Source organism: Curcuma longa, chromosome 11, assembly GCF_044706935.1.
Source record: "Curcuma longa cultivar G26 ecotype Majalengka, Jawa Barat chromosome 11, ITB_CL_G26_1.1, whole genome shotgun sequence".
NCBI lineage: Eukaryota > Viridiplantae > Streptophyta > Magnoliopsida > Zingiberales > Zingiberaceae > Curcuma > Curcuma longa.
In genome coordinates, this window is record NC_133871.1 from 25440394 (window position 1) to 25452143 (window position 11750).

Consider the following 11750-nt stretch of genomic DNA (forward strand, 5'->3'; position numbering starts at 1 on the left):
AAGCAACAAAGTGTGTATCAGATATCCATCTTAATTAATCTCCAAGCACTCGATCGTCTCATTCATTCATGCAAAGTATCGATCGACAAAAACAAGTATATCTAGCTCGAATCATCAGGCTGGGATACTTTGGGAGATTTGACAGGTAGCTGCTGTGTGCATGCATGAACGCGGAAGGCCCTGGGCCATGGCTTCCATTGGGCGAGATAGAGATATCAATGTCAGTACTCAGTAGCCATCTGTGCCAGTAGGCTTGCTTCTTAGTGCATGAAACAGGAACAGAAAGCTGGGATTAGGCTCTGGGGGATCTGGCAAATTAAAGAGGGCTCTCCATTATTGAAGTTCATGTGAATACTACTTTGCAGAAGGCAGAAGCTTTAACTACTGATCTTTATAGATATAGATCTGGGAGTAAGCTGTGAGGCAACAAGACTAAACAAACAAACAAACAAATTGAGCAATTCGAATAGATCAACAGCACACTCTTAATTGTGCTCCTTCAACTTAGATTAAAATTTGTACAAGGAATGAAAGAGGCAACAAACATATTGAAAATCAAAGAAGCAACGTAACCATCAACAATTCTTGCAAGCTGATGGTCTCTCGATCGTAAGTTCTTCTCTCTTTCTTTTTTCTTTCTCTTTCACTGCACTCGCTAATTGTTGGCAGCTGCTTTACAATCCTTTTTGTTCTCTACATCAAAACACCTTAAAAATCCACTTGACAGTAGATCGAACTAGCAAGAAACAAAGACATCAACGAACGTAACAGTACTGTACTCAGCCTATCGTATGTCGTTTATGTATATATATATATATGTGCACTTCCACTTCCAAAGTAACGAGCAGTTGAACTGCCTGAGCTAGCGCTCTTGGCTGTGGCCCTTGGACCTGCGAAAGTGAGAGTTCCTGAACAGGCTCTTGCCGTCCTTATGGAGAGTGACCTCGGAGTGGATCACGGAGTTGGGGAACCGCTGCTTGTGCCTCTGATCGCGGTTGTTGTGCAGCTGGTTCTTTTCTCCGGCGGCCGGCGCCTCTCGCCGTGCGTTCTCCTTCTCCTTGGCCTTGTCTTCCTCCTCCCACGCCTTCTGCTCCTTGGGCGCGACGTAGATGAAGGAGTCAAACGGCACGTCGTTCAAGCTCACCAGCGGCTCCAGCGCCTCCACCACGCTTTTCATGCTCGGCCTCGCCTTCGGCGCGTGGCTCAAGCACTTGTGAGCCAGCGCCGCCGCCTTCTGAGCGCCTTTGACGGAGTAGAGCCCGTCGAGGCCCGGGTCCATGACCCGCCTCAGCTTCTCCGCGCTGTTCAGGTAAGGCCGCGCCCAGTCGACCAGGTTCTTCTGCCGGTTCGGCCTGTTCTTGTCGACGCACCGCCGCCCCGCCAGCAGCTCCAGCAACACCACTCCGAAGCTGTAGACGTCGCTCTTCGCAGTCAGGTGGCCTGGTTCAGTCCAAGTCAACGTTAGTTAGCTAGGAGATCAACGTACGACACTACTGAATTAATTAATTAATTCCAATCGATCGATCGAGATGAGAGTCGTTGTTCTATCTATACCAGTCAAAATATACTCCGGCGCTGCGTATCCATGCGTGCCCATGACGCGCGTGGTGACGTGGGTACGGTCGCCTTGCGGCCCGTCCTTCGCCAGCCCGAAATCCGAGAGCTTCACCGTGTAATCCTGTGGGCGATTTACTATATATATAAATACATTGAATGATCAAAGGGAGCTAAGAAGAAGAAGGAGAAGTAGTTACTGCGTACCTCGTCGAGCAAGATATTCGAAGCTTTGAAATCGCGATAAATGACCGGCTTCTCGGCCTCGTGGAGAAAGGCCAGTCCCTTCGCAGCTCCGACGGCGATCTTCAGCCTGGTCGACCATGGCAACGAGGCAAGCAGTCCTGAATTCACAGAGTTAATTAATTGATGTTAGAAAAGTCGTCGCTATCAAGCTAAGTGGGAATCCGATATGATAGATTAGAAAGTGATCAAGTGTTTAAATTTATTTGCTCGACAAATTTACTGAAACATATATATCCGATCATATCGCTGTCGAGATGGGAATGTTTGAACAAGAACTTAATGAAGCAATCTAAATGATCTGTGATTAGAGAAGAAGAGAAGATGATAAACATACTCTTGAACAGTTGATTCTCCAAGCTCCCTCTTGGCATGTACTCATAAACCAGCATCCGGTGCTCGTCCTCGCAGCAATATCCAATCAATTTAACAAGATGTGGATGCCTCAGTTGACCCAGGTATACTACCTCAGCCTGCAATTAATTAATTCATAAATAAACTCCAGTATATAAAAAAAAAATCATGGAAGAACTTTACTTTCGTAAAGCTCCAAGTTTTTTCAAAAATTCTGATCGATCGATCGGGATCCTCACCAGCCACTCCCGATGCCCCTGCTGCCCGTCGAGGTCCAGCGACTTGACGGCGACCTGCTGCGGCTGGATCCCCGGGCGGATCCGCTCGTCGACGAACCCCTTGTAGACGTGCCCGAACCCGCCGGATCCGAGCAGGTTGGTCATGGTGAAGTTCCTCGTCGCCGCCTTCAGCTCCGCGATCGTGAACGCCACCAGGTTCGACCCTGCGAGCGTCAGCGACAAATCCTCCAGCGACAGCGGGTCCAAATCCCACGCCACCCTCTGATCCGAATCCGAACTGCTCTCGTTGTACTCTCCTCCTCCTCCTCCTCCTCCTCCTCCCCAGCAGCTGATCAGCCAGGAGGAGAACGACCGGCGCCGGTGACTCTGCTCCGCCATCAAGCCCAATGGATATCTCGACTCCGCCACCGCGTGGGCCATATTTATAGAGACGCCGGAGATAAGAAGGCGAAGCAGAATAGACCGACTTGGGTCAACAGAAGAAGGATGGTTCCTAGTGGGATTGCTTTCGGATTCCTCCTCCTTTCTTTTATTTATTTATAATTTTTCTAAAAACATTTATTATATTTTTTTTAAAAATATATATATATATATATATATAATCTTAAAATTGCATCGTCACGCTGACGTTGAAACTTGTGGCTGGTTTGGTGCTTCCTCTGGTCCTATATAATTAATTTCATTCATTTATTTATTTATTTACTTAAAGGGGCACGTTTGAAACAAAGAAATAAAGAAATGAATGGCTTTGGTAGGAAACTTGTAAAGCAGTACAGAAACTGACGTCGTAACCGCAATTTTCTTTTTATTTTTTTTTATTATAAAAAAACAAGAAAAATCTCTTTAAAAATTTGCTATGACTTTTCACGTTGGCTTGATTTTGAACATTGACTTTTAAATGACACGTGGTGGGCTTGACAAAAGTCAACATCCGTTGCTTTTGCTTGCTCGCCTTGCGAAGACACGTTTCGTGGGTCGGCCACGCCACGTAGGATTCCATGTATATTATGCTCCCGTGGCATGATAATCAGCCCACGTCACCGAGTTGACTCATCCTCATCATCAATCATTGAAGGAAGCAAAAGCATATTTTATGCGACTAACTTATGCGTCGAACTGAGCCACTCGAATCGTATAGGTAACGTCTGTCATAGATAAAAAAGACTAGAGACATAAATATATTAGTTTTTTTTTTGCAAAAATATATTTTTTAAAATATGTAAATGTAAAAAAGATATTGTTATTTTATAAATAAAAATCGAGCTAATGAATTAAATATCCTGAATGGATTAAGTCAACTTTTGAATTCAAACTGCCCCAATTAGTGATTATTATTGTTATTTTTTTGTTCCTTTCTATAGCCAAAGTAAAATCCAAATAAAAGAGAAGAGCAAACAAACTTTTCTACAGTGGGTTTTGTTTTTTTTCTTCTTATTTATCAATTATTTATTTATAGTTCAAAGTTTGATCACTGAATTGATTTGACTTTGTCAAAGAATTAATCCCTCATTATTTATTCTTTTCCAATTTATGAATATTACATATTTATATATATATATATATAAAAGAAGGTTCACTGAATTTCAGTTGTCTTTGTCTTTGATATGACTTTTTAAATTTAGAAAAAAAAGGTAAATATTAAATGATTCCTTGTAAGAAAAGAAAAGCCTACCTAATATTTATTATTCATAATAAAAAATTAATTCCTTAAAATCTTTCATTTTCATTATCTTCTAGTCATCTTTAAAATTAAATTGAGAGCGAAGCTTCCAGACACGTAAACTAGAAAAAATACTTAATTATTCGTATAAAATTATATAAATTAATTCAGTACTCGTATAAAATGATTTAGATATTAAATATTAATTAATTAAAAGTCAAGTGACTGGGGATTTAATGTCGTATTATTTTATGGGAGTGACGTGGAAATTTCGCTGCCTGTGCTTTTTGATTCGGACAGCGGAGTCAGCTTCTGCGCACGTGGTTGAATGTGAGTGGACGGCCACTCCATTGAGTCACGTGGATTTGAAGGAAAAAAACAATAAACCACAAACCACAATTTTCCATTGAGTCACGTGGATTTCAAGAAAAAACAAAACCGCATTTTTATGAATGAATATTTAAAATAATTTTAAATTGATCGTATTAATTCTGGACCTGATCATTCGGTTAGATTGAACTATTCAAAATTGAATTAATCGAATCTTTTTTAGATTAGATCGAATGACCAATTTTTTTTCATTAAAATATAATAAATTGAATCAATCTAAAATTAATTAATTCAGTCAATAAATGAATTAATTTATTTTAAAAATTAAATAAATTTTTAATAAAAATTTAATTGATTTAATAAAAAAATTAAAAATTTGAAAATCGAATCAATTTAACCGAAATAAATGATATTTTGTTAAAAATTAAATTTTTAAATAAATCAAATCAAAATTTTGAATTAATTCAATCAATTAATTTAATTTAACCGAAATTTTATCATAAATTAATCAGCATATTAATATATATAGAGAAAATTTTATTACCTTATATGTCCATCCATGAGTAACCCATACACAGTTAGTATTATTTTTTTTTTGAATTTTCACTTCTTTAATTTAAATACTAAAATATAAATTTCTAAAAAATATTAAAAAAAATATTAATACTAGATGCTCACAAATGAATATATAAGATAACAATTATTCTGCACGCTCATGTATATAAGTACATAGTGTTATTTGTTATTTAAAAGTTTTACTTTGTTTAGCTTAAATATTAAATTTTAAATCTTAAAAAAAATTAATATTGGATGCTCACAGATGGATGTACAAGCTTTAAGTCAAAGATATTTGTTAAATATGGACCTTCTTTCTTTGAAATTTCTTAGTTGTACTTCATTTTCTCTAAATTAATTCAATTAAAGTATTTAATAATTAGCGAAATTTGTTAATAGATAATAAAAAAAACATTATTTAGATGCTATAGGTTGGAAAATGATAGATTTACATAGATTAATTATGCGGATTTTAGTATTTTGAGTAATTTTGTAATCAAAATCCTATCTAGATTGCCTTTTGACTTGATCATGGTCAACAAGTTGGACCTCACCTACTCTAATTGTTTTCTCATCTAGAATCATTAGATACTTCTCGATTAGGTTAAAACTACAAAGTGGGTTGTTAATTATGTGAACGAGATGCATTTGTCGGCTACTAATTAAATTAATACTTCTTTATGAACCTAATTAAAGCTTATGCTAATTACGCACATTAATAGTTAATTTTAGTCAAGTTGGTCATAAGTTAATGTGATGCTAGAAGTAAAAGACGTGTTGGAACAATAGATCCCGATCGATTCAACATACGAAGTGGTTTCAACTTTGAGTTTGAACAACCGAATGATCGATCGGCGCCTTTAGCTAGGCTAATTATATTGATGCCTATTCAATTGATTTAACTAATACATTGTGTGATTACAAGGGTTGACCAAATTACTGTGTGATTACGCACAGTAATAATTAATTAAGAAGAAGAAGATAAAATAAAGAATTCTTGAATTAGTTAATTATAAATATTAAAAGAAAAAAAAACAAATTAATATTCAACGATGACATGCCCGGCTACATACGTGGACTTGACTAAACAAGAAGTCAACAGATACAATTTTGTATTTTAGGTATCTATATATTGTCGAAGTTTGTTGGATTTCCATAGAAATGTTTTTGATACCTCAAAGTCAAATGTTGGTCAATTCAGTTAAAGTTCTTGAAAGATCTATAAAAACTCAAATCAAACACAATATCCGCGAAAAGTTGGCAAGCTCGACCAACCTTGATTCGATCGAATCAACCGCAATACCTTGACATGGTTCGGTTCACTCTTCGATCTCGATTGTGAAAACCGGGATAGCATCCAAAGGTGATGCTTTCGCCAACCACCTTGATTATGATGGTAATTAATTAATTACTTAATTAATCATGTGGGATAATCTAATCCACTAATTAGTAACAAAAAAGTGGTCAATCAACATCAGCTTCCACTTCAATCCTTATCTAATTTGGATTAAATAATATGGAAATTAATTAATCGAAGATATATATATTGATAATATCTATCTTTTCGACCTATCACAACGTTTGATTTGAGCCTCATTAATCAATAATTAAAAAGTAATTATGCTAATCTCTCCGTTAATTTGATCTGCCTCCTAACTCAAATAGACTCCTCAGTCCTCGTCGACCATCGAACCATCAATCACTCAAAATCAGATTTAATTTTATCTTTTAATAATAATTGACTATTATCTATATGGAAAAATAATTTTAAATTTGTTTTTTAATTAATTTCGTTGGGTTGCTATTGGATTTGGGCCCGGCCCAATTTGTCTGACTAACAATCTATAGCCCAACTAGAGATCAGAGGACGAAAATGTCTGTTCTCATTTTAGATGGATTTAAAAAAATCAATAAAAATAATTTGTTCGTGTTTATGACGTCACCGCCGTGGGATTATTGCCAGATGACACATCAGCCACACGTGCTGAATTCCTGCTTGGTAACGGGTTACGATCGGTACGGGAATTTTCTGGTATAGCAAGTAACGGTTGCTATCGAGAGGTGGCGTAGCGGGTCGGGCTGGTAACGCGGCGCTACGGTCGCCATCGAAGACCGTGTGCGGTCCACGTGGTGGACTTAGAGAAGGCTGAGTCGACGCTGTGGCTACCCAGCGCCGTCCACGTGGAACGGAGGCGTGCCGTTTTAAACGACTGACTTCGTGTTACTGTCTCCTCTCGCGTTGACTAAAATGCCCCCCTCTCTTATCCGCCGGCGGCGTTGACCAGGCTAAGTGTAGTGTTTCTCGAAGAAAGTTGACATTTTTTTTCCTCCGTATGCTAATTTTGGTATTGAATTTAATAAATTCCAAAATATTTTTGGCATCCTTTAAGATTTATTATTTTGATACCAAAATATATTTAATAAATAAATATATATATAAGATAAGAAATGTTTTGAAATGTTAAATCTTTAAACATTAAGTGGTCATTCTGAAAAAGTACGCTACTTAAATTTTTAAATATTCGGAGTTGTATGGAAAATATTAAAGCTGGAGGAGTGAAGTGAAAATTTCAGTTTTAACAAAAGAACTACTGAACCAAATCGAGGACAATTTAGTCATTTCAACAGCATTATTCTTCGTCTCCTCCGGCGCAAGAAATCAATCGAGCTCTCGCTCTCCAACGAACCAGGACACGCACCTTCCTCCCCCGATCTACATCTAGGGTTCCAATTCCGATCCCCAGTAGATTGCCCCATTTCATTCTCGAGATCCTGATCCGTTGGAATCAGGTTTTCTGATCGCCGAGGTTGGTAGCGGAGGGTAAAAAGTCGAATTTTTTTTATCCCGAATCCCCATGTCCGTGCCGGCGATCGCGCTCTACGCGAGCCCGGCCGCTGGAGCAGCTACCTATGGCTTCCCGGACTTCGATCTCAACCCCCGCACCACCTCCTTCGCTGCCCATGTTTCTTCCTCAGCTCCGAGGCCCATCGGCGGCGGCTTGTCCCGCATCTTCTCGTCCTCCGCCGCCACGCGCCACGTCGGCGGCGATGATTTGAGATGCGACAGACCGGACGAGCTCGGGAGCTCGTACTCGTATTCTTCATCGCCCTTCAAATGCCGGGACCACAGCCCCATGTCGGTGTTCCACGGTCCGTGCAGCGGGAGCGGATCTTCCCGCAGCCCGCCTCGGATGAGGAATCCGATCGGGAGCGATTGGAGAACAGGAAAAGACGGGTTCTTTAAGCGTTTCGTTCGGAATGCCGTCCGCCCTTGCCTGGATTACGATTCCCTCAGCTTCTCTGGCAGCGATTTCTGCATCGAAGAGTTGCCTTTTGGTTTTGATGACTGTGCGATGGACATGATGCTTCCTTCCGATCCGTATGCCGAAGAATTGCTCGAAGAGGCTCAGTCAAGGCATGAGATTTTCCGCGAGGAGATCGTTGTCAAGGCTTTCCACGAAGCAGAGAAGGCTCACAGGGGGCAGGTTAACTACCTTGCTAATATGAGTGAATGAAAAAATTTCTCTTGTTAGAATAAAGAACCCTAACAAGCATGGTGCGCTAAGAAGGTAGGTTTCTTGTTCTTACTCACAGATGAGGGCAAGCGGAGATCCTTACCTACAGCACTGTGTTGAAACAGCTGCACTGTTGGCGAAGATTGGGGCTAATGCTACAGTAGTGGCTGCAGGTCTTCTACATGATACGCTAGATGATTCTTTCATGGATTATGACCATATTTTACAGTCTTTTGGAGCTGAGGTAGCTAATTTAGTGGAAGGGGTATGCTTCTTCATTCTTTCAAAATGTTCCTTTAGTTGTGGCATCTCTTTTATTTGTTCCTTACGAATCTAATAATGTGATTGATTTTGTTTGCCATAGTTCTTCTACTGTCCATGGCAAGTGAATATCCATATGTTTCTTTTTGTGGAGACAAATTGTTGTTTCTTTTCTATCATGAAAGTATATGTAACTATGTTTATTGCCCTGAAGACCTCATGCAGGAAAGAATTCAGTGAAAACATTAATAGTTAGCTTGTTTGATGATACTGAATAGTTTCTGCCATTTGCATTTTTCTCTAAAGTTCATAATTTTGAGTTCAGTGGCAAATATTGATATTTCAATCTTGTTGCTAGTTGTCATGATGAACTTCTTGTTATCCCTTTGTTCAGTTTGCCCACCTTCGTCCAAAGTATTTCGTATAAATTTTGCGTTAAACTGTTTATTAGATGTAATGTGCTTGCTTGCACAACTAAAAGGGAGTTTTCTTCTTGTCAAGTATTCATCTACACACTTGAACAACGCACGGCACTGAAACTTTCTAGTTCCCGCAAACTGTTTCGTTTAAATTCATTCTTTAATTTTGGTCTGCGGTAATTGTGATGACTAGAAACATTCTCCAGATTAGTGCAGGAGTATGCTAATAAGTGGTTGTTGCATGCAGGTTTCTAAGCTAAGCCACTTGAGCCAGCTTGCTCGGGATAATAACACAGCTAATAGAAATGTTGAGGCCGATCGTTTGCATACGATGTTTCTTGCGATGGCAGATGCTCGGGCAGTGTTAATAAAGCTAGCAGATAGGATTCATAACATGATGACATTGGAAGCTTTGCCAATGGACAAGCAGCAGAGATTTGCCAAGGAGACTCTGGAGATCTTCGCTCCCCTGGCAAGTAGATTGGGGATCTCAACTTGGAAAGAACTGTTGGAGAACTTGTGCTTTAAACATCTGCAGCCAGTGCAGCACAAAGATTTGTCCAAGCAGATTGTTAATTCCTTCGACAAAGCACTGGTTGCATCTGCTGTACTGAAATTAGGAAAAGCTCTAAGAGACGAGGATGTTGCTTACCATGCTCTCTCGGGGAGGCACAAAAGCTTGTATAGCATTTATTCGAAGATGATCAAGTATGTCTTTTAGGTCTCCACTTGCCATCTTCTATAGACAATGGGTTTATTTTTAATCTAACAGTGACAACTTTTTTACAGGAAGAAGTTGAGCATGAATCAAATCCATGACATACATGGTTTACGTTTAATAGTCGAGAACGAGGATGATTGTTACAAAGCGCTTGAGATTGTTCATCAATTGTGGCCCAAAGTTATGGGAAGATTCAAGGATTATATAGCTCATCCCAAATTCAATGGGTAAGTTACTGTTCCATCAAACTAAATTACTTATATATATACATATTCAATCCTTATTCACTATAAACATTACTTGCAGATATCGATCTCTTCACACGGTCGTCTTGAGCGAAGATATGCTTCCTTTCGAAGTTCAGATTCGAACAAAAGAGATGCATTTGCAGGCCGAGTACGGGTTTGCGGCACATTGGAGGTACAAGGAAGGAAACATGAGGCACTCGGCTAATGTGCTTCAAATGGTGGAATGGGCAAGATGGGTTCTGAGTTGGCAATGCACAACGATAAAAGTCGAACAAGGACCGCACCAAGAAACAAACTCGATGGACTCACCGTGCCCGTTCCCTTGTCACTCCGAAGATTGCCCTTATTCCTACACTCAGCAGTGTGCCCATGATGGTCCTATCTATGTCATAATGCTGGAGAATGAGAAGGTGAGCTTTTCTGAAGTAAAACACAGCTTGAAAAACATTCACACAAGTTTAGTTTTCATCGTTATAGGAACAAATTGTGATTACCTTTCCAATTCATCTTAGTTATTCATTGTGTTCTTACACTAATGTTCATTGACTTAAAGAAAAGGATAACTAAATGTACATTAACCAGATGTCTGTGCTAGAGTTTCCGGCAGAGTCCACCTTATTGAAGCTGATGGAGAGGGTTGGAGGTGGTGGCTCGAGAGGATCCCCCTGCACTTTCCCTATGAATTCTGATCTGAGGCCGAGGGTAAACCATGAGCCGGCGACCGACTCGAATCAGAAGCTCAAAATGGGCGACGTGGTGGAGCTGACTCCGACTCTTCCCAGCAAGTCGTTGACAAAGTGCAGGGAAGAAATCCAACGCATGTATGAACAAGGACTGACTCTTTCAGGCAGAGGAGGATAAGTTTAGCATTGATATAATCTCCAACATTCATTGTTCATTTCTTCAATTGTTCATATGCAAATTAAGAATTCTTTTCTTGTAAATATGTGCTCGCTAACATGTAGAAATGATCGAATACGAGATTTATAGTTGTTTAGATGATTGAACTGTGCCAATAATCTATCACATCAATTCATGTCAAGAGTGAAGTAACAAGACAAGATGAAAGGTGGGAAACATTTTCCCTCAAAGTAAACAGAGGAACATCACAAGGATTAATCACTCATAACGCTTGTTCAGTTCTTCATCGTCTCAGTCTAGTTAATTAAGTTCGCTTCACCGGATCAAAGTTGGCTGCGGTGACGACGGCACCTCCGAGCACGACGCTGCCGGCGAGGGTGCTGAGCAGGAAGTTCGACCCTTGGCTGAGCCGCCTCCGCCACCCTCCTGAAGCACCACCACCAGTGCTTTCTAATTTATCGTGATGATTGATAAAAAATTTTTGTAAGATCAAACTGTCCCCTCTAGGAGTTAATCATGAAAGTTGGATACTTGAGGAATTAAATTGCCATTCGCGTGAACCAAACACGCTGTGAAAACAAGAAACATTAATAGCAGAATTTTGATAGCCATAAACTAGGCAGAACAATTGGTGAAGAATCTCAATTCACATTTAATTACAACTCAATGAACAAATAAACATGAAATGCATGCTTTGTGAGACCAAAAGTGAGTTACCAAGCGCCATGTGCAAAAGATCATGTCTTTATCGTACAAGCTCGAGTGTTGTATTAACTGTCAAAGATCAACG

At 39.6% G+C, this 11750-nt stretch overlaps 2 protein-coding genes across 2 annotated transcripts; one reads left to right on the plus strand and one right to left on the minus strand.

The window, feature by feature from the left end:
* Positions 1-467: 467 nt before the first annotated feature.
* On the minus strand, positions 468-2844 carry LOC141838934 (serine/threonine-protein kinase RIPK-like). The gene is made up of 5 exons (XM_074726564.1): positions 2391-2844; positions 2135-2270; positions 1762-1898; positions 1555-1678; positions 468-1440 (listed from the first exon to the last, which is right to left on the minus strand). Exons 1-5 carry the CDS (start codon positions 2808-2810, stop codon positions 863-865), a joined length of 1395 nt encoding a protein of 464 aa, XP_074582665.1. The 5' UTR covers positions 2811-2844; the 3' UTR covers positions 468-862.
* A 4722-nt stretch (positions 2845-7566) lies between these two features.
* LOC141838933 (putative GTP diphosphokinase RSH2, chloroplastic) lies at positions 7567-11100 on the plus strand. Its single transcript, XM_074726563.1, has 6 exons — positions 7567-8420; positions 8530-8715; positions 9378-9838; positions 9920-10078; positions 10158-10509; positions 10682-11100. Exons 1-6 carry the CDS (start codon positions 7791-7793, stop codon positions 10958-10960), a joined length of 2067 nt encoding a protein of 688 aa, XP_074582664.1. The 5' UTR covers positions 7567-7790; the 3' UTR covers positions 10961-11100.
* The last annotated feature ends 650 nt before the right edge of the window (positions 11101-11750 follow it).